Genomic DNA, 21,419 nt, shown 5'->3' with positions numbered 1-21,419 from the left:
TTCTATCTCCTTCCCAAAATCCACAAACCTGACTGCCCTGGTCGACCTATTGTCTCTGCCTGCTCTCTCCCCACTGAATTTATCTCCACCTCGCTCGACTCCATTTTCTCCAACTTGGTCCAGGAACTCGCTACTTATGTCCGTGACAACACCCACGCCCCCCACCTTCTCCAAAGCTTCCAATTCCCCGGTCCCCAACACCTCATCTTTACTTTGAACTTCCAATCCCTGTACACCTGCATTCCCCATGCATATGGCCGAAAGGCCCTGCACTTCTTCCTGTCCCGCAGGCCAAACCAGACCCACTCCACTGACACCCTCATCCACTTAGCCGAACTCCTCCTCACACTCAACAACTTCTCTTTCAATTCCTCCCACTTCCTACAGACAAAAGGGGTGACCATGGGTGCCCGCATAGGCCCAAACCATGCCTGCCTCTTTTTAGGTTGCGTGGAGTAGCTACACTGGCCCTAAACCCCACCTCTTCCACCATTATATCGATGACTGCATTGGATCCCACGAGGAGCTCGAACAGTTTATCTGCTACACCAACACCTTCCACCCCAACCTTAAGTTCTCTGACACCCCTCTCTCCTTCCTGGGCCCCGCTGTTTCCGTCTCTAGCAACCACCTGGAAACCAATATCCATTTTAAGCCCACCAACTCCTACAGCCACCTAGAATACACCTCCTCCCTCTCACTTTCCGACAAAAATGCCATCCCCTATTCCCAATTCCTTTGCTTCCACTGCATCTGCTCCCAGGATGAAGCATTCCGCTCCAGAAAATCTCAGATGTCCTCGTTTTTCAAGGACCACAACTCCCCCCACCCCCTCAATGGTCGAGAATGCCCTCGACCATGTCTCCCGCATTTCCCACAACTCATTCCTCACACCCCCTCCCCGCAATAACAACCAAAACAGAAACCCCTCATCCTCACATATAACCCCACCTACCTCCGGATCCAACACATCATCCACTTCACCAACACCTTCCCCCCCAACCTTAAGATTACCTGGACCATCTGTGATACCCCTCTCCCCTCCCTAGACCTCTCTGTCTCCATCTCTGGCTCCCACCTAGAAACCAATATCCATTTCAAGCCCACCGACTCCCACAGCTACCTAGAATACACCTCCTCCCACTCATCTTCCTGCAAAAATTCCATCCCACATCACCCAATTCCTTTGCCTCTGCTGCATCTGCTCCCAGGATGAGGCATTCCACTCCCACACGTCTTAGATGTCCTTGTTTTTCAAGGACCGCAACATTCTCCCCCACCCTCAGTGGTCGAGAACTCCTTCGACTGTGTCTTCCGCACATCCTGCAACTCATCCCTTACACCCCCTCCCCACAATATAAACCAAAACAGAATCCCTCTCATCCTCACGTAAAACCCCACCATCTTCTGGATACAATGCATCATCCTCTGACACTTCCGCCATCTGCAATCCGACCCCAACACCAAAGACATTTTTCCCTCTCCACCCTTATCTGCCTTCTGAAGGGACCACTCTCTCCATGACTCCCTTGTCCACTCCACAGTCTGCTCCAGCCCCACCACACCCGGCACTTTTCCCTGCAACCACAGGAATTGCTATACCGGCCCATACTCCTCCCCCCTCAACCCCATCTCAGGCCCCAAGATGACTTTCCACATCAAGCAGATGTTCACCTGCACATCTGCTAATGTGTTATACTATATCTGCTATTCTCTTTGTGGCCTCCTCTACATTGGGGCAAACAAGCGGATGCTTGAGGACAGCTTTGCAGAACATCTATGTTCGGTTGGCACTAAACAACTGCACCTCCCAGTCGCGAACCATTGCAGCTCGCTTTCCTGAGACGATATGTCCATCCTGGGCCTCCTGCAGTGCTACAACGATGTCACCCAAAGGTTGCAGGAACAGAACCTCTTACTTCGCTTGAGAACCCTGCTGCCCAATGGTATCAATGTGGACTTCACAAGCTTCAAAATCTCCCCTCCCCTTACCGTATCCCAAAACCAGCCCAGCTTGTCCCTGCCTCCCTAACCTGTCCTTCCTCCCACCTATCCCCTCCTCAAGCACCACCCCCATCTCCTACCTGCTAGTCTCATCCTGCCTCCTTGACCTGTCATTCCTCCGTGGACTGACATCCCCTCCTTAACACCCCACCTACACTCACCTTTACTGGCTCCATCCCCACCTCTTTGATCTCATCGTCTGTCTCCTCTCCACCTATCTTCTCCACTATCCATCTCCTAACCACCTCCCCCTCTATCCCTATTTATTTCAGAACTCCCTTCCCTTCCCCCATTTCTGAAGAACTGTCTAGGCCCGAAACGTCAGCTTTCCTGCTCCTCAATGCTACTTGGCCTGCTGTGTTCATCCAGCTCCGCATATTGTTATCTTGTAATATCGTGTTCAGTTCTGGTCCCCTCATTATAGGAAGGATGTGAAACCATTAGAGACGGCGCAGAGGAGATTTACCAGGATTCTGACTCGATTGGAGGGCAGGTCATATGAGAAAATGTTGAGGAGCTACAGCTTTTCTCATTGGAGCCAAGAAGGACGAGAAGTGAGTTGTTAGAAGTGTACAAGGAGATGAGAGGCGTAGGTCGAGTGGATATCCAGCCACTTGTTCCCTGCGCAGAAATCACTCTTACAAGCAGGCGCAATTTTAGTGTGACTGGAGGAAAGTATAGGGAGATGTCAGAGCTAGGGTCTTTACGTAGAGAGTGGTGGTTGCTTGGAATGCCGACAGTGCCAGTAGATTCTCATACATTAGGACGTTCACGCAACTCTTGGATAGGCACACGGATGATAGTAAAATGCAGAGCATGCAGGGTTGTTTGATATTACAGTAGGATAATAGGTAGGGACGAATCGTGTGCGGAAGGGTCTGTACTGGGCTGTACTGTTCTATGTTCTATGTTCTTAAATGTTTTAGTGAGATATCATTTCATTTCTCCAAACAGGAAGGATATATCGCGCCCACTCAACCTGTCATCTGAATGCAATTTTCATCAGAACTTAGAGTCATGGAAATTATTGTGTTCACACTGAGTTAAGATTATCTTCAGACAGTTAAGTACAGCAAACCAGTCCACTGTTCACCACGAGTGAACTCGACACGGTATTTTGTAGATACAATAGGACTTAATTATTCTCAAATTCCACTTCTTTTTGAAAACGAATCAGTAAAAGCAGTGATCTTGATCTGAAACGTTAACTCACTCTCCAAAGGAGTTGTATGATATATAAAAAGAGGTCATTTAGCCCAATACATTTGCGAACATTCAAAGACATTCTTCACTGTTGAGCTTTCCGATGGTTACCTTTTCATGCAGAACGTCGCTTCCGTCAGCAGGTGGCAGCAGTCAGTTGTGATTCAGTGGGAGTGGTCTAACTTCTCGAGGTCGGTCAGGACATCGAGACCTGGACAATGATATTGACGGACCCTGTCGTGCGGCACTGAGAGTGGCTATTGTACTGTGAGATATGGTGTTTTTCAGATTAGTCTCTAAATTGTCACCGGTTGTGTTTTCTACCCTTCGTATAAATGATAACATGACATTGTCCTAACCCGACAATGGGAATAACCTCCGTCTGTCATGACTTACATTTTTCCCAATGCCAACATCCTAAACCAGCTGCCCTTGTCACTATGCTCTAGGTGCCTGATGCACTTCCTACATTACAATAATCGTTACAATTCACAAATGGTCACACGTTCTTTAAAGCGCCACGGGACAGTCCATTCTGAACGGCGCTGTATAAGTGCAAAAATATCACTTCTTCACCATAGCAATTCCTGTATCTATCATTGAAAATGTTTCACCTGAACAATTGTGTTTGATGTTCACGGACTGCAAACATTTAGCAATTACATTTTATGAGTTCGTATTTCACAACGATTGCAGCTCAGGGTGTGTTATCAGCTCGAAGTTTAGTCTGCTCCAAAGTTCAAGGAGAACTCATTCCCCGCCCGTCTCCTCTGCACTCCTCCGCGTTCTACCTGGTTTAATCTTCAACATTTAAATTTCATTTTGCATCTCTGCGAAAAGATCGATAGGACGGGGGTGGGGGGTGGTGGAAAGTAGCCATTCTCTAAATACTTCAGTGACATTCGTAGCGAAGTCGACGAACAGAATGCGTTCAACAACGGAGGAAAATTGTAATGTCGAGGCGGCTAAAGCAGTAAAGCCTGCGAGTGACGCACACTGGTCTGACTAGTGTTTATTTTACATACGTCAGGGCAGTTCTTCAGTACGTCCAGTAAGTTCGTTGCCAAGTTTCATTGAAAGCAGATGGAATCAGGAAATACCGATTTGAAAATGGCTTCCGGGCGGCGGCTCCGGAGTTTGATAGATCAGACAATTTGTCCAATTTGTCTGGATTTCTTCACCGATCCGGTTACGCTGGGTTGTGGGCACAACTTCTGCCGCTCCTGTATCATCCAGAGTTGGGAGAAGAAGGAGATAAACTCCTGTCCGGAATGTAGAGCGGAATTTCCAGAAAGAACCCTCAGCATAAATCGGGCCTTGGCGAATCTCGCGGAGGAGGCTCAAAAATTAGAGCTTAACCCGAAAGAGGAGGAAAGTAAAATTTACTGTGAGGAACATCAGGAAGATCTGAAACTGTTTTGTGAAACCGACAAGAAACTGATCTGTCTAAACTGTAAAATTTCGCGAGAACACAGAGGGCATCGCTGCATCCCGATTAAACAAGCGTTTGAAATCTACAAGGTAAAGGGTGAAAGTGAATGTTTTATCACATTTTCACGATTTGACAATTTAATTGTCTAATTGTTTTTTTCTAAATTTCAGGAACAGCTGAGATCTTCCTTAGATTTTCTCACAGTGAAGAAATCGGCGGTTCTAGAAAAGGAACTGAATCAGAAACGGAAGATTTCTGAAGTTACGGTGAGCTCTCCCTGTGTTAATTTTCTGGGTTCTCAGCAGTTCGTTTCCTTTATTGCGGGGCATTGATGATGTTTCACGTTTCATTTGGTAGGAACAGGTGAGCAGTCTGCAGGCCTACATCACATCCGAGTTCACTAAAATGCACCAGATTCTCACTGAGCAAGAGCAACGTTTACTCCGCGATCTCAGGGAAGACGAGAAGAGGATTCTAGACACAATGGAGAAAAATCTCCGGGTGATTCAGGACAAATTAAATTCAATTGAAGAGAAACTCTCAAAGATGCAGAAGCAGATCGAGCAAAAAGACGAACTGATATTTTTGCAGGTGAGGAAATATGCTCCGGGTCAGTTCAGTGAAACTTCATTCATGATGACAAACGTTAATAGCACATTGATTGAAAATTGATTGAAGTAACACACCGGTAGCATCTGGAAGTTCATCCCGCTCGGCACCAAACTAAAACGTTTTGTTTGTAAAGACACCCTAATGTTTCCCTCAAACTGTCAGCCATTTCGTGAGATATAAAACTGATGTCCATGAATAAACAACCTGCTATTCACCTACCTTCGGGATGCCTAAAGTTGTCCCCTCGCATCCTCTACCTGCACAACGAATGCTATTTCTTGAACGCGGTTGGACATAAAAAGTCTGCGCATTTCATCTAAATACGTGAATTTATATAGGACGTAATTCAATCTCTTGCAAGTTTCCAAAACATACCAACGTAAATAATGCTAATTGTTAAATGAAGAGAAGACCAACTGACATAAATAGAAGGCGAATTAGCTTGAACTTTCGACTGTCTGTACGGTTCTGCTATTCTCAACGAACTAATCGCTTCCACACGACAGATTCTTAGTAAAACTGACTACTTCTCCGGAATGAATTATCCTATTGATTCTGAAGAAGGGTCACCTGACCTGAATCGTTAACTCTGTTTTTTCTTCAAAGATGCTGTTAGGCCTGATGAGCTTTTCCAGAAACTTTGCTTTTGTTTCTATTTATTCTTGCTTAGTTATTATTTTCGTGTTACCAAGTCTAGTTACCTTCTCGTGCCATTATCTAGCAGATGTTCGAATGGAATTTTGCAAGTTTGGCATTAACTCACACGGGAGGCCTTGGCCTAATGGCGTTATCGCTAGACTATTAATCCAGAAACTCAAGTAATGGTCTAGCTGTAATTTCGCCACAGTGGTGGGTGGAAATTGAATTCAATAACATTCTGGAATTGAGAGTCTAATGATAACCATGGAGCTGTTGCCAAATGGTGGGGGTAACAAAAATAACTAGTTGATAAATGTCCTTTAGGGAAGGAAACTTTCTGGACTACATGTGACTCCTTCCCAAAGGATTGTGAGTCTTCATTGCAATTACCCTCTGGGTGATTCGGAATAGGTTACAAATGCAGGCAGAGCCAACGATACCCTCTTCCTGCGCATGAATACAAAGAAAGCCCATTGTACTTCAATTTCAGTTCCATGTGACATTCGGCCATGAGGTTGTGCGGCCTGGTGAATCGTACGTTTGGCTCATTGCGCCACAGACCCGAGTTCGATTCCATCTTGAATGACTGTGCGGAGTTTGCACATTCTTCTTGCGTCTATGGAGACGTATGACCGGAGTCAGGTTGATCGTGGCTGAAGTGGTTTTCAGCCCTATTTTCCTGCCCTTTCCCATGTTGAGTGTGTGCAGGTGCATCTGGAAGAGTGAGAGTCTCTGTCTCTGTGAGCAGAACCGATCTTTGGTTCCAATTTATTTTCGCTTTTCTCAACCTTCCTTCCAAAATGCATTACATTCCACTTCCGTGTGGTGCATGGTTACTTCAGCAGCCTGTCTGTTTTTTTTCCCCTGAAATCTGTTACTTGATTGTGATTATTTCTAATTAATTTCTTTCAGGAATCAGCCTGTCGGAAAAGAAGGTAGGGCATGCTCTTTACTGAAACTCTACGCAATTTACTCAATAACTCAGCGACGAATTATGATGGATTTATTTCTTGTTTATTACCGTCGTTTTAAAGATGTTTAGTTTCTCAGTAATTCTATTTATGGGTCATACATGAATTACTTTTTTAATAATAAGGTGATCTTTACAGTGTTGAAACAGTATTTAATTTTATATCATGGTTCTACAACACTATAATCAACCATGAAATGCCTGCAAATAATACAATCTGGTTCTGAGGCTGGAAGTCATTACTAATTTGATTTGGGCTAATTGTGTGGCTGTGATCCTTTCCTGACACTCACAGCGACACATAGACGATGTTTCCAGGAATGGCTATCTTCCCTCTCTGGCTCCTGACCAAGTCAAGACAGTCAGAGTTTAAGATGGAATATTGATTTGCGTTTTTATATGGCTTGCTCAGTTTATAACCTTAAGAACACTTCACAACATTCCTTTTTTATATAGCATCTTTACATTAATATGTGGTCGCAGGGCACTTCTCAGGAGCATTTGAAAGCAAAACATAAACAGAGATATTATTATAGATGACATATGCAGATTTTAGAAAATCTTGTGCGATAAAACAGAAATGAAGAGATGCAGAGTTTCGGGGAGGGAATTACGAAGCTAACGAACTCTGTGGCTGAAGATCAAACAGTAATGGGAAGCAACTGAAATTGGAGATGTTCAACAGGACAGAAGAAAAAGAGTAAGCTTCCCGGAGGATTGATCAGCCATCGTAACTTACATCTGGACATTAGGCAATGGAAATGCCTTTATTCTTTGTCTTTGTTCACGTGCTCTGTTTATAATACAGCAAGCTCACGGGGGACATATTAAATATCTCAGAGTATCATGGCGGAGTGACACATCAATTATCAGGCTAGAAACCCTTTCTCTTCACTTAGATGCTTCCAAACTGTTCTCTTCCATTATCAAATTATTTTTGCTCCATCGTACAAAGAAGATTGATATTTCATTTGTAACCAGTGTGGCCGAAATGCAAAACTGCTGAAAGCTCGACCATTTAAATCATTTCCGAAATACTCAGAGAAAATGGAATTTGTAACGCCATCTGTTTATTAATTACAGGCTTACTGATGAATATCACCAACTCTCAATTGCGGATTTAGTCCTATCTGTTGGAAAGTATACCGGGCCTTTACAGTACATGACATGGAGAGAAATGATAAACGTCATTCACCCAGGTAAAATATTGCATTCATATACCTGCGGATGAATCATTTGTGCCGGGACGAAAAGTCACATTTTAAATGCTCGTATTACTTGTTATTAATTCCGAAAGACTCTCTTTTCATACTGTACTTAGGCAAGTGGCTTTAAGTCTTCAAAGCTGAGTGCCACATCAGTGAAATGATCTGTCTAACACGAGGAATAGAGAAACTAGAACGGAACCTGTCTGTTAAACTCAGCAGATGTGAGAGCCTCTGCGGGTAGAAAGCAGGGTTAACGTTTCCAGTCCACTGACGCTTCATTGGAATGATATCGACGGACTTGAAACATTCATTCTGCTTTCATTCCACAGCATGCCAGACCTGCCGAGTTTCACCAGCAAATTCTGCTTCTTATACCCCCTCAACCCTCCAGCATTAGCAGTTCTTTGTTTATTTAAGAGGAATACAGAAACTAAAGTTTAGAATGAGACAGGACTGTCTCCATCTGGACACACATTTACATGACAGTTTTGTTATTTTTTATCTCAAAACCATGTTTAGCATCACATCCAATATAAGTGTAATCCTTTGGCGGTAATTGAGTAATTAGAGATAAGGTGCTGGAAGACTGGACTAATATGGAGCCTTTGTTTAAGAAAGGCTGCCAGCAAAAGTCAGATATCTGAGGGCCGGTGAAACTAACGTCAGTTGTTGGAGGGGGTTCTGAGAGACATACATTTGTAAAGACACCGATTGATTAGAGATAGCTAGCGTGGTGTGAGCGTGGAAAATCACGTGTCACAACTTTGTTTGAATTTTTTGAACAGGTGGCGAATGAGATAGATGAAGGCAGAGCAGTAAATATATTCTACATGGATATTAGCAAGGTCTTCGACAAGGTTCCAATGGTTGACTGTTTAATAAGGTTAGTTTGCATGGGATCTGAGGAGAGCTAGCAAATAGCATCTGCAGTTCCCATTATCCCAGAATACAAAATTGGTTTGAATGTATGAGGCAAAGGGTGTTGGTAGAAGTTTCTTGTTTATTCCAGAGGTCTGTGGTCGGTGGTGTGCCACAAGGATCAGTACTGAGTCCATTATAGATTATCATTCATATAAACGAATTCGATCTGAATTTAAGAAGCATGAATAGTAAGACTGTGGGTGCCACCATATTTTGCGGTATAGTGAACAGTGAAGAAGGTTATCCACAACGGGGCCTCAATCAAATGGGCCAGTTAGTCAAGGAATGGAAGATGCAATTTCAGGAACTCGGTTCAATTACAGTCTCGGGCGACTGTCTGTGTGGAGTTTGCACATTCTCCCTGTGTCTGCGTGGGTTTCCTCCGGGTGCTCCGATTTCCTCCCACAGACTAAAGATGTGCAAATTAGGTGGATTGGCCATGCTAAATCATCCATAATGTTCAGGGATATTCAGGTTAGTTGGGCTAGACATGGGAAAATGCAGGGGTAGTGTAATGGGTCTGGATGAGATGATCTTCGGAGAGACAGGGTGGACCTGTTGGACCGAATGGCCTGTTTCCACACTGTAGGGATTCTATCATTGCATGAATTGCCATGCTTGCATTTTGACAAGTCAAACCAGTATAAGACTTATATATTTAATGGTAGGCCCCTTGGGAAGTGTTGTCGAACAGAGACATCTGGGGTGCAGGTACATTGCTCCTTGAAAACGGTAGACAAGACTGTTTGGCACACTTGCCTTCATCGGTCAGAACATTGAGTACAGGATTTGAAACTTCATGTTACAGCTGCACAAGGCAATGCTAAGGGCCATATTTGGAATACTACGTACAGTTCTGGTCACCCTGCTTTGGAGGATGATATTCAATTGGAAAGGTTGCAAAAATGACTAACAAGGATGTGACCGTGACTGGAAGGTTTGCATTACCAGGAGACACTGGAATAACTGGGTCATTTTTCCTTGCAGTGTAAGAGGTGACTTGATGGAAGTTTGTAAAATCATGAAGAGCGTAGATAAGATTGTTCCAGATAGATCACCACAAGTTATTTTTAATTTGACTTCTTATTCTGAAATCTCACACACGGTCAAGGACTGAAACAACAATTCCCTCAAAGAAAGCAAGTTAAGCCTCATCATTCAACTTGGCTATTTCCTGATGAATGGTGACATCTGGACAGCTTCAACCAACAGTGATGTGGTGCTGTGAAGAGTTCCGCAGTGTTGTTCTTTGAAGTGTAATGGTGGCGCTCTGGTGTTCGATTCCGAAGCACATTTTTTGATCTTAGGTTTCTGATGTGATGTATTGTTGATTTCTTTCATTCGAGTTACTGCAGGTCTGCAGCCGGCTTCCTTATGGAAAGGAAGGGTTTTTTTGTTCCTTGTCACATTTGGCCGTGAGAGTTTGTTCGAAGGTGCAGCCTTCCTGTGGTTAACTTCTTACACTTTTCTTCAGGGCAGTCAGTCGTCGTTATGACGATAAAGCATCCAGTTTAACAAGCAGGTATCAAAGCCGTTTTGTTTCCGTCATCTCAGCAAGACACGCCTAACTGCTTGAGTGTCTGTGTAACAGACTGCCTTTGTTACCTAACAGTTTATTCCAGGCACAATAGCTTTTTATTTGTTTATTCATTCTGCCCATGAATAGCTATGAAAGTTTTGAAGTCGGTAATATCGCAAGGTGAATAACCAAGGTCTTTTCCCCAGGTTAAGGGAGGACAGAACTAGAAGGCATTGGATTAAGATGAGAGGGGAAAGATTTAGCAAGAACTTGAGGGGCATATTTTACTCACAGATGCCAGTGTGTAAATGGAATGACCTGACAGAGGGAGTGGTAGAGGAGGGTACAATTACAACATTTGAAAGAATTTTGGACGGTTTGCGGATACGAAAGGTTCAGATGGATGTTGGGAAAATGCAGGAAAATGGGATTAGTTCAGTTCACGAAAACTGGTCGGACATGGACAAGTTGGACAGAATCGATTGTTTGCGCGCTGAATGGTTTTATAACTCTCTGACTGTAGTTAATATAAGTGTGTCAGTACCTGTGGCACTGTGCTGGGTAAAGAAGGGTGTGCTGTGTCCTTATTGCAGTGTGCAAGGTTCAAACCAGGAGAGAAAAATAAGTATTGGTAGGTTGAATGTGGTTGCAGATTGGCCAACAGGAGGTAGATATCCATAAACGTCCATAATAAATGGTGATAACGCGGTTTCCTGAAGGTGAGGCTCATGTTTGGAGCAATCTCATTAACCAAGCAGTGAACCGGCTGATCGGAATCTGAATTTGATCAGACGCTTGATTTTTCTTGGGGAATCAGCTTCAATGCAATATTCCGAGCCAGTATGACACATGTTTGGAGTAGAGTGTGGGAAAGTGCTGAGTAGTTCTTGAGGAGATTGACCAAATTTCAGCCATCCGTCCTGCGTGAGGAGACCCTTTTTTTAGGATGTTTGGAATTTGGGTGGCAGAGGAGAGGGAAAGTACGGCGGCAATCAGCAGCAGTGAGAACTATAAACTCACTTCCTTGTCAGAGAGAAATTATGACAAAGAATATTAAGAAATAAAAGTACACGTTCTATTTAACACCACCTACCTGCCCAATGTATGGTTCAAATTGTTTCTGAACCAGAGAAATATTTTTGGAATATCCACAGCCCTAATATCGGAAATGAGTGAACAGACTTACATACAGCAAAATCAGGGAAACAGCAATGTGTTTATAATGAAGTCACGCACTTTATTGATGGCATTTTTTTGTATAAGTGTTGGGGAGGACAATTAGGTTACAAATACATGATATTATTTATGTTGCTGTTTTTAGCAGCTCCCTGAAGCGAAAAAAGACGCAGAAATGACACTTACAGCTTGATTTGGTTCAGATATATGCATACTAATGAGTAAATCTACCATCATAAACTACTTTACATATTCCATTCTGCATTCTATTCTATTGTGCATTCCACTGTGGCTCTGCGTTAACTATGTACAAATGGTCCCTACAAACAATCAATGTCATGCTGCCATCTCCGAGCCAAAATCGGCAGCTTTTTTTTACACCAGGCCTGTTTTTCAACACACTTGTTCACTTCAACTACCTGTTGTCATGTGCAACTAACGCTTAACGGTTAACCCATACGGGTCTGGTTTGATATCATTTTGAGCCTAACAGTACGCTGATTCACTCTGTCTTCATAGTACAGTCTTCCCGTCCCAGTAATCGGACTGTAAAACCTTCTCCACATTTGTTCCATAGCAAGAACACCATGTTCAAATTAGGAGACCAAAGTTGTCTACAATATCCTCGATGTACTTCCTGTACAAGGCCCTGCACAATTGGATGTAATTGTACAGTTTCCTCATCGAAATCGTTAAATGTTTACTGGGAATGGGGTGCTAAGTACTGATACCTGTAGTTCTCCACTATTTATTGCCTGCATTTTGGAAAATGTACGATATGTTTCCATTCTGTTTCCCAATTGTCCAACAGTTGTCTCTGGACACGACACGCAAACACATGCACTTTAATTAGACACATTAAGCTCTTATGTGGAACCGTATCAAAAGTGTTCTGAAAATCTAAGTAAACAGCATTAACTCTGCTAGTTATATCCTCAAGAATATACAGCTGTCAAGCAGACCTTCCCATTTGTAATTCCCGACTGAGTCTATTCAATCCTGGCACTGCTTCCTAAGTGCTGTGCGAATAAATCTTTTACTCTGAGCTCGAGCTTTTCTCCATGATTGATGTCAGGCCGATTTTTAATTCCCCATTTTCTCTTTCATTTTCTTTTAAATTAGTGTGATTACACTAGCTACTCTCCAATACATAGAACCTATTCCAGAGTAAATAAAATATTGAAAGATAATGAACAATTCATCTATTATTTTGAAGGCCAATTCTTTATTGAGACCAAGGAAAGTAACAGCCTTTAATCTAATTATTTTCCACAATACAGTTTCCTATGAAACTTGGTTTCCTACAGTTCCTTCTTCTGGCTAAAACCTCTGATCTATAACATTGTTAGGATGATATTTATGATCTGCTTTATAAAATCGGAACAAAGTTTGTATCTAATCGGTCTGTCATCGCTTTTTTGCCAATTGAAACATCCCTGGTTTCTGACTCTGAAGGAACTGCATTTGCTTTCACTAACCCTTTTTTTCTCTTAAGATCCCTTCAGAGAATTTGACAATAAGTTTATAAGATCTCTTCAAGCTTACTCTCATATTCTATTCCCATCTTCCCACAAGCTTGTTCAATGTGCTCTTAAAATGCTGCTTGGTCTGCAGTGTGCATCCAGCTCCACACTTTGTTATCTTCAATTCTAGAGCCCTCTTTTGTTGAAATCTAAACGGCTCCCAGGCTTCAGATCCGTTGCTCCTTTTTTGCTAATTTCAAATGCCACTTCCTTGTTTTAATACATCCTTAATTTCCCATATTAGCTTTGGTCGGCCCTCCTTTCCTATTTTATTGTGACGGCAGACAGAAATGAGCAATTGTTACCGTTCATCCACGTCCTCTTTAAACGGTCACCTTTGCCTCTCCATCCTCATCCATTAACGTAACACTTCCCAATTTATCGGTAGCTTATGTCTCAGAGCATTTAGATTCCGTTATTTAGACTATATATGATTTCCTTTTCGTAAACCCACACTGACTCTCTGTTAATCCTTCCATTCCCCTACCTGGTCCTCCGTAGGTCCCACTCATTTCCTCTTCACTCTCTGCAACTCATCACTCCCCCATCATCTGTACTGTCCCGTTCCCGTCACTCACTCCCTCTTGCTCAGCCGGTTCTGCCCCATTATTCCCTTCTCTTCCACATTATCCCCTCCCCCACTCCTACAACCCACCCCATGCCTGCCTAAATCACAGATTGACTTATTTTAACTAACCATCCCTCCCTTTCTCTGTCACTAACACTGTTCGTTTTGTTTCCTCTCCCAGCTCCAGCCTCCCTGACTCTGGATCCGAAAACAGCGAATCCCCAGCTCGTACTGTCTGCGGACCGGACCAGTGTGAGACTTGGAGACAAACCGCAGCCCCTCCCTGACTCCCCGGAGAGATTTGATCCCTGGTTCTGTGTCCTCGGATCAGAGGGATTCACATCAGGGAGACATTACTGGGAGGTGGAGGTGGGGGAGAAGATGCGATGGGCTCTGGGAGTGGCCAAGGAGTCTTTGGAGAGGAAAAAGGGAATCTACCCAAGCCCGGAAACCGGTCACTGGATTGTGAGGCTCAGTCCCGGAAGTGGTTATTTTGCCGCCACGATCCCATCACGAACCCACCTGTCCCCTCGTGTACAGCCCATGAAGATCGGGGTTTTCCTGGACTATGAGGGTGGACAGGTGTCATTTTACAATGCGGACAACACGTCCCATCTCCACACTTTCACCCACACTTTCACTGAGCAGGTTTTTCCATTCTTCTATACGGGACCAAATATGGACGGGAAAAACTCGGGTCCGCTGTCAATCTGCGGGATTAAAGGGCATTGACAGATCCATCCCAGAATTTATCCCCCTTCCCCCAACCTCCTGCCATCTGATGGGGGGAGATTTCAGTCACAGGTGGAGAGAACATTCTGGAAATGGGATTTTTCAACAACATTTTTTTTCAGAGAACCAAGTGCTTTGTTCATCAAAACTGAATTGACATCTTAATTAATCCCAAGAAGCATAAACTCAACACATATTTTTGTTTTGCTGGGCATTACTGCACAGATTTTACTTGTATGTGATACATTCCAAATTAATGGCAGGTTTTAAGTCATGTTGAAAGAGGAAACTATCTTGCACATTTATATGCGGTAAGACTGCAGTGCAGATTCGTCAATCTCCAGAGAATGTTACGCGTGAACTGTGTGGGTGCCAATGTCATTAACACATAATGTTTAACAACATAAATCGAGTTCCCCCAGTGTACACCAGAGTGTTAGTAGAATTAGAGTTACGATTTGTCTCTGGTTTACTGATCTGTCAAACACCATCTACATCAGAGAAGTTCTCCTAAAAACAGAACGTAATTATCTGTATTATTAAAACTGATATTAAAACACACTGTATCAGAAACTCTTTCTGTTTATCATCATTTTATACCACAATATAAATTCTTGGGATGTTGGTAACTTTGTGTGATCATTAATCAATTTCAAATGTCATTCTTCAAAAATAATTGGAGAACCAGAGTCCGTGATCATGAAAACTGAATTGACTTCTTAATTAAATTCAAGAATTATTAATTTGATACATTTTTCGTTTTATTAGATATTACTCCGTATCTTCTATTTGTTTGCCAGATAGTCCCACTTCATCTGAATGATTGTAGGAGCCTCCAGACAGATTGAATAGAATGACAGCTGTCTGGAAACGTCACTAAACTTTATTCTGATGTATGAGGCAACGCCATCTTAGGTCAGGTCCTGAAATGGGCAGAGGGAACACCCACCTGTTTCAGGTGGAAGCAACACAAGATCCTAAAATCAGAAGGAGCACAACATCATCCACCGGCCTTAGTGACTATAGAGGCGCCTTGATTGAAACATTCAACAGGTGCCCGTCCAGTTCATTTCACACCTTTTCCTGCTGTGTTGCCACGACACCCCATTCTCGAATATTCTTTACATTGAAGTTTTCATGTCGTTAATTTTTGAAAGTTACTGTTATATCTTCCCTCGCCGCACTAGGAGGCTCAACGTTCATAACTGGCCGTGTGAAACTCAACATAAAACTCACTCTGCTTCTTTTGAGGCTATCTTACTTCCTATCCTTCGGTTGGTGACCCGTTTACCGCTGAAACAATCTCTCCTTACTTACGCTATCAAATCCTTCAAACTTTCCAAATTCTATTCGACCTTTCCATTAATTTTCCCTGTAGCGGTACTGACCATCATCACCCAATATTCCTGAGACATAGGGTGTTTCATGAAGTCCAACGGTGGATTATGATGGTGGATGTGAACAGAAGGTGGAAAATGTGGAGGCATTTGGGGTGAGTGGGACAGATGGGAAATAAGGAGAAGGAATTGTTGGGTATGGAAAATACAAGAGAGCGTTGAAAGAGGTGATTGTAATGAGAGTGTTGTCGAGGATTACGAAGAAGGAAGAAAAGGAATTGGGGTTAAGAAGGATGGTGAATGTAGCGAGGAGTAGTGTACTGTTTACAACCCTGATTACTTACTCGACTGGCCAGTTTATTTTCATTAGTGTAAAAGACATCCATATTCCTTTGTACACATTTATGAGTAATACTGTGGCTTTCTGTTTTTCACACCAACGAGAAAAACCGCATTTCCATCCATGTCACACTGTGTCTGTCATCAGTCTGCCCACACACCACAATATCAAGGTCAACCTAAAGACTCATTGCATCCTGCACATAACTCACAACCCCTCCTCATTTTAATTGTTAGCAAACTTGGAATATTGTAGTTGGCTCTTTCATCAAAGCAATTTTTTCATACTTGTATTAAAATATTGGATTTTGGGAACGTTTTCGCTAAGACTTTACAGAAGACGTTAATAGTTAAAATTAGAGCAAGGGTGATTGGGGATAATGTAGAGAAATGGACTGAAAAATGGTTAACGGGTCACTTAAAGTAAAATGGAAAAAAATGGGTCCTTTTCCGGTCAGTGAATGGTCGATAGCAGTGTACAAAAAATCCACTAACCTGAAAAAAAGTCCTATTTATTTCATTTATCTTTAACTGACCTGTTAACCAATTCTCAGTCCATTTCACTAAATTATCCCCAATCACACTTGTTATAATTTTAATTACTAACTTCTTCTGTAAAGTCTTAACAAAAACTTTTCCAAAACCCAAATATACCATATCCCCTTTCACACATATCACTTTGACTCGTCAAATTCTTCTTTTAAAATCCCAGTAAATTAGTTATGTGTGAGTTGTCTGTCATAATCTCATGCTGATTTTGTCTAATTCTACAAATCAGATGCTGGAATATATTCTATGATAGACTTTGGCTTAGCCCCAACAACAGATACATGACTAAATAGCGAGTATCCATATTTTCTTTGTTCTCTCTCTCTGTTTCTTCAAGCACCGATGTTACATTTGCCATGCTCTATTCTGTGGGAAATGCTCCAAAGTCTACAGATTTTTGGAAGAAGCATTCAACATTTCCAGGGCCACTTCCTTTAATAATCTGTGGTGCAGATTTTTAGGGCATGTGACTTGTCAGACTTTAACTCTATTAATTTCTCCAAACCTTTCTCTTTTAAAAATACTGATTATCCTCCTAACCTCCCTTTAGTTTGACGCAAAGTATTCTCTCAGCTTTCTTGAACCAGTGTTGGATTCAGCAATTTCAGACTGTGAACTCTTGATCTAACTATGAATCAATTTGTTTGCGTGTTTCATATTTTTTGTTCTTTCAGCCAGAATCACACGAGCTCCAGGCACATCGTTCTATTCTCTCCCTCTTTTTTTTGCATCATCTCCATTGAAGTTGAAGAGCTTCCTGTTCTGCAATTTTATCTCTCCTGTCTTTCACCCTGCCACTGACATTCCATTTGTCCTCATCCACTCCGGTGTTCATTCAAGGCTGTTGGATCTTGTAACATTTGCTTTTTCTGATGAAAGGTCACACACCTGATACATTAAATCTGCTTTATTCTCTACACAGAACCTGTGTAATCTGCGTAACATATTTTTTCCACCACTTCAGACTTTAATTTAAATCCCAAGTGTTTGGAGGTTATTGACCTTCTGTCAATAAATGTGAAGCTGTCCAATCAGTTACATCTGCACTTGCTGTCCTTTCCTCGAGTTCTCATGGCTACACCGCCTCTACAATTCCAGCTTGTCATGCCTTAAATTTGCATATTTCTTGTCATTTCTCATTTTTGCTCAGGGCTTGTCTCATCCTGCAAGATGTTCTCTTCCTCAACCATATTCTGACTAACTTCTGACGGCCCAGCTTCTTCATGTCATTTAATCCTATTAATGGATGTGAGTTTGCTCGCTGAGCTAGAAGGTTAGTTTTCAGACGTTTCGTCACCATTCTAGGTAACATCATCAGTGAGCCTCCGACGAAGCGCTGGTGTTATGTCCTGCTTTCTATTTATCTGTTTCGGTTTCCTTGGGTCGGTGATGTCATTTCCTGTACTTTTTCTCAGGGGATGGTAGATTGGCTCCAAATCAATGTGTTTGTTGATGGAGTTCCGGTTGGAATGCCATGCTTCTAGGAATTCTCGTGCGTGTCTCTGTTTGGCTTGTCCTAGGATGGATGTGTTGTCCCAATCAAAGTGGTGTCCTTCCTCATCTGTATGTAAGGATACGAGTGATAGTGGGTCATGTCGTTTTGTGGCTAGTTGATGTTCATGTATCCTGGTGGCTAGCTTGCTCAAAACTCGCTAATCCTATTAATAGTTTCCTCCCTTCTGGTTCTGCACTTCAGTCTTTCATTCATTGTAACCCCCAACCAGTTTCCTTTATCCATACTCATGGAAAATGACAATCTTATATCCAAATATCATTTTTCTCCAAAACTCATGAAAATTTTGGCTTTAAAAGTACTTTTGAATGTAAAACTCCAGCAAAAGTCTCCATCTATAATTTCCAGAACTCCATGTTTGAATCTCACCAAAATGATTTCCATATCATCCACAGTCTCAATGCACCAAAAGACGTAGATGCAGAAATAGGCCATTCAACAACTGAGTCAGCTTCCTCCCTAACCTGTTCTTCCTCTCACCTATCCCCTCCTCCCACCTCAATCCGCACCTCCATTTCCTACCTCCTAACCTCATCCTGCTCTCTTGACCTTCCGTCCTCCCCAGACTGACCTATCCCCTCCCTACCTCCTCACCTGCACTCACCTCTACTGGCTCCATCCCCGCCCTTTTAACTTGACTGTCTCCTCTCCAGCTATCGTCTCTTCTATTCATCTTCGATCCGCACTCCCCCCCCCATTTATTTCAGAACTCTCTTCCCCTCCCGCTTTTCTGCTGAATGGTCTCGGCCTTTAACGTCAGCTTTTGTGCTTCTAAGATGATGCTTGGCCTACTGTGTTCATCCAGCTCCACACTTTGTTACCTCTGAGTCACCTTCCCAGTTGAATTTGATCATGACTGATCTAATAGCCTTCAAATCTACTTTCCTGTCTTTTCCCATAACTACTGGTTCCATTACTGATTAAAATCTACCAATTTCAGCGTCAAATAATCTAAATGAACCAGCTTCAACAGTACTCAGCAGTAAAGAATTCGATAGATTCAATACCTTCTCGGAGGAGAAACTTCTCATCTCTGTTTAAATGCCTGATTCATTTTGAGAGTAACTCTCTTATGCTCAACTCTCTCACATTGGGACTGACACTTTCCACATTGACTCTATCAAGTCCACCAAGGATCTAATATTATCAGTAAGGTCGTCTGTCATTCATTTGCATTCCACTCAGCAAAGTCCCAACCAACTCACCTAATTCTCATGATACAATCTATCCATCCCAGTAAGGTATCAGCTAGTAAATATTCACTGGACTACTGCTAATATCGATATATATTTTCTGAAAATTGTTTGCAATTTTCCACTTAAGATCTGACTGGTGCCTTGCAGAGTTTTAGCAAATCCTCCCTACTTTAATATTTCTCTCCCTGTGAAAGAAAGGCCTACATTTTATTTTTGACTTACCTATTACCCACTGAACATGCATTATAATGTTCATGACTAATGGATGGGAACACCCAAATCCGTTTGTCCTGCAGTACTCTGTAGTCTTTCCCCATTTAAGTAATATTCAGACGCTCTATGCCTCCTGTCAAAGAGCTTAACTTTGCATTTCCCCACATTATATTGCACAGAATCATTGAATAATGCAGTACATAATAGGTTTTTTGATTTGTCGAGTCATTTCTGCCAAAAATACATTAAATCTACTCTAAGAGATAGCAAGAACTGCAGATGCTGGAATCAGAGAAAACACACTGTGGAGCTGGAAGAACACAGCAGGCCAGGCAGCATCAGAGAAGGAGGAAAGCTGACGTTTTGGGTCATGACCCTTCTTCAGAAATGGAGGGAGGCAAGGGACACAAATGTGCAGAGGGTTCCCCCACACGGATGGCCTGAAAGCCCTCCACTTCTTCCGTTCCCAAGGGTCCCAATACTCCCCCTCCACCAACATCGTCATTCGTTGAACTGAACTCGTCCTTACCCTCAACAATTTCGCCTTTAACTCATCCTACTTCCTACAGTCTGAAGGGGTGGCCATGGGCACCTGCATAGCCCAAGCTATGGCTGCATCTTCGTTGGACACGTGAAACAGTCCTCTTCTGCTGCTATATTAGCACTATCCCCCTGTATCTGTACTGCCTCATGCTCCAACGAGGAGTTTGAACAATTCATCAACTTTACTAACATCTTTCTCGCCAGCCTCAAATTTACCTGGACTATCTCCAATACTTCCCTCTCCTTCCTGAATCTATCTGTCCGATCACTGGTGAACTGGCATCTATTTCACGACCACCAACTCCCACAGCTATCCGTATTACAGCTCCTGTCAACCACCTTCCTGAAAGAATGCGATCTCATCGACCCAATTCTTCCGCCTGCGCTGCATCAGCTTCCAAGATGGGGTGTTCCGTTCGCGCACATCCCAGAAGTCCGCCTATTTCACGGACCGTAGCATACCCCCTTCAGTGATCGAAAATGCTCTCAAATGCATCCCTTCCGTTTTCCCCACCTCTGCTCTCACATCCCCTCCCCCCAACAAAAATAAAGATAGAATTCCCTTGTCCTCACATGTCATCCCACCAACTTCCACATCCAAAGCATCATTCCACCACCTACAATGCAACCCCACAACCAAAGAGATTTTTCTCTCCCGACCCTAACTGTCTTTTGCACGGACCGGACTCTCTGCGACTCCCACATCTGCTCCACAATCCCCGTTAACCCCACCACCACCAGCACCTTTCCCTGCGATCGCAGGAAATGCTACACCTGCCCCCGCACCACCACCCCCCCCCCAACTCACATGCATTCAAGACGCAAAACGAACCTTCCACATTAGATGGAGTTTCACATACACATCAATCAACGTGGTCTATTCCATCCGCTGTCCCTGATGTGGCCTCCTCGACATCGGTGCGAACAAGCGGAGACGCAGAGACTGTTTTGTCGAGCACCTATGTTCTGTACACACAAAAAACAACGCCTTCTGGTCGCGAACCATTTTAACTCCCCCTCCCACTGCCTGGGTCACATGTTGATTCTGGGCCTTCTCCAGTGTCACATTGACACCACCCACAAACTGGAGGAGCAGCACCTCCTATTCCGCTTCGGGACGCAGCAGCCTGATGGACAAAACATGGATTTCACCAGTTATAAAAGTGCCCCACCCCGGCAGCATCCAGTGTCCATCTCTCCCTCTCGTTCCCGCCTCAGTTGT

The 21,419-nt window shown here is 43.1% G+C and overlaps 2 protein-coding genes across 3 annotated transcripts in view; both read left to right on the top strand.

Moving 5' to 3' along the window:
• LOC132206239 (uncharacterized) overlaps nucleotides 1-21,419 on the top strand; it is a 54,443-nt gene that overhangs the window by 15,596 nt on the left and 17,428 nt on the right. Inside the window, exons 7-15 of the mRNA XM_059639617.1 lie at nucleotides 2,429-2,558; nucleotides 3,331-3,402; nucleotides 4,291-4,728; nucleotides 4,810-4,905; nucleotides 4,997-5,230; nucleotides 8,854-8,951; nucleotides 10,464-10,511; nucleotides 12,262-12,314; nucleotides 13,957-14,423. Of these exons, the coding sequence (XP_059495600.1) occupies nucleotides 2,429-2,558; nucleotides 3,331-3,402; nucleotides 4,291-4,728; nucleotides 4,810-4,905; nucleotides 4,997-5,230; nucleotides 8,854-8,951; nucleotides 10,464-10,511; nucleotides 12,262-12,314; nucleotides 13,957-14,423 (1,636 nt within the window). The remainder of the gene's footprint in view (nucleotides 1-2,428; nucleotides 2,559-3,330; nucleotides 3,403-4,290; nucleotides 4,729-4,809; nucleotides 4,906-4,996; nucleotides 5,231-8,853; nucleotides 8,952-10,463; nucleotides 10,512-12,261; nucleotides 12,315-13,956; nucleotides 14,424-21,419) is intronic.
• On the top strand, nucleotides 3,951-15,063 carry LOC125446320 (zinc-binding protein A33-like). Of its 2 annotated transcripts, none has more exons than XM_059639384.1 (6): nucleotides 3,951-4,728; nucleotides 4,810-4,905; nucleotides 5,003-5,230; nucleotides 6,803-6,825; nucleotides 7,944-8,059; nucleotides 13,957-15,063. In XM_059639384.1, exons 1-6 carry the CDS (start codon nucleotides 4,291-4,293, stop codon nucleotides 14,505-14,507), a joined length of 1,452 nt encoding a protein of 483 aa, XP_059495367.1. In that variant the 5' UTR covers nucleotides 3,951-4,290; the 3' UTR covers nucleotides 14,508-15,063. The 2 variants fall into 2 exon arrangements, with proteins under 2 accessions (XP_059495367.1, XP_048375755.2); XM_048519798.2 differs by having other exon boundaries at nucleotides 4,997-5,230.

This window comes from Stegostoma tigrinum, chromosome 34 (assembly GCF_030684315.1).
Source record: "Stegostoma tigrinum isolate sSteTig4 chromosome 34, sSteTig4.hap1, whole genome shotgun sequence".
Lineage (NCBI taxonomy): Eukaryota > Metazoa > Chordata > Chondrichthyes > Orectolobiformes > Stegostomatidae > Stegostoma > Stegostoma tigrinum.
The sequence above is the reverse complement of the archived record's forward strand: the minus strand, read 5'-3'. Positions and strand labels throughout refer to the sequence as shown.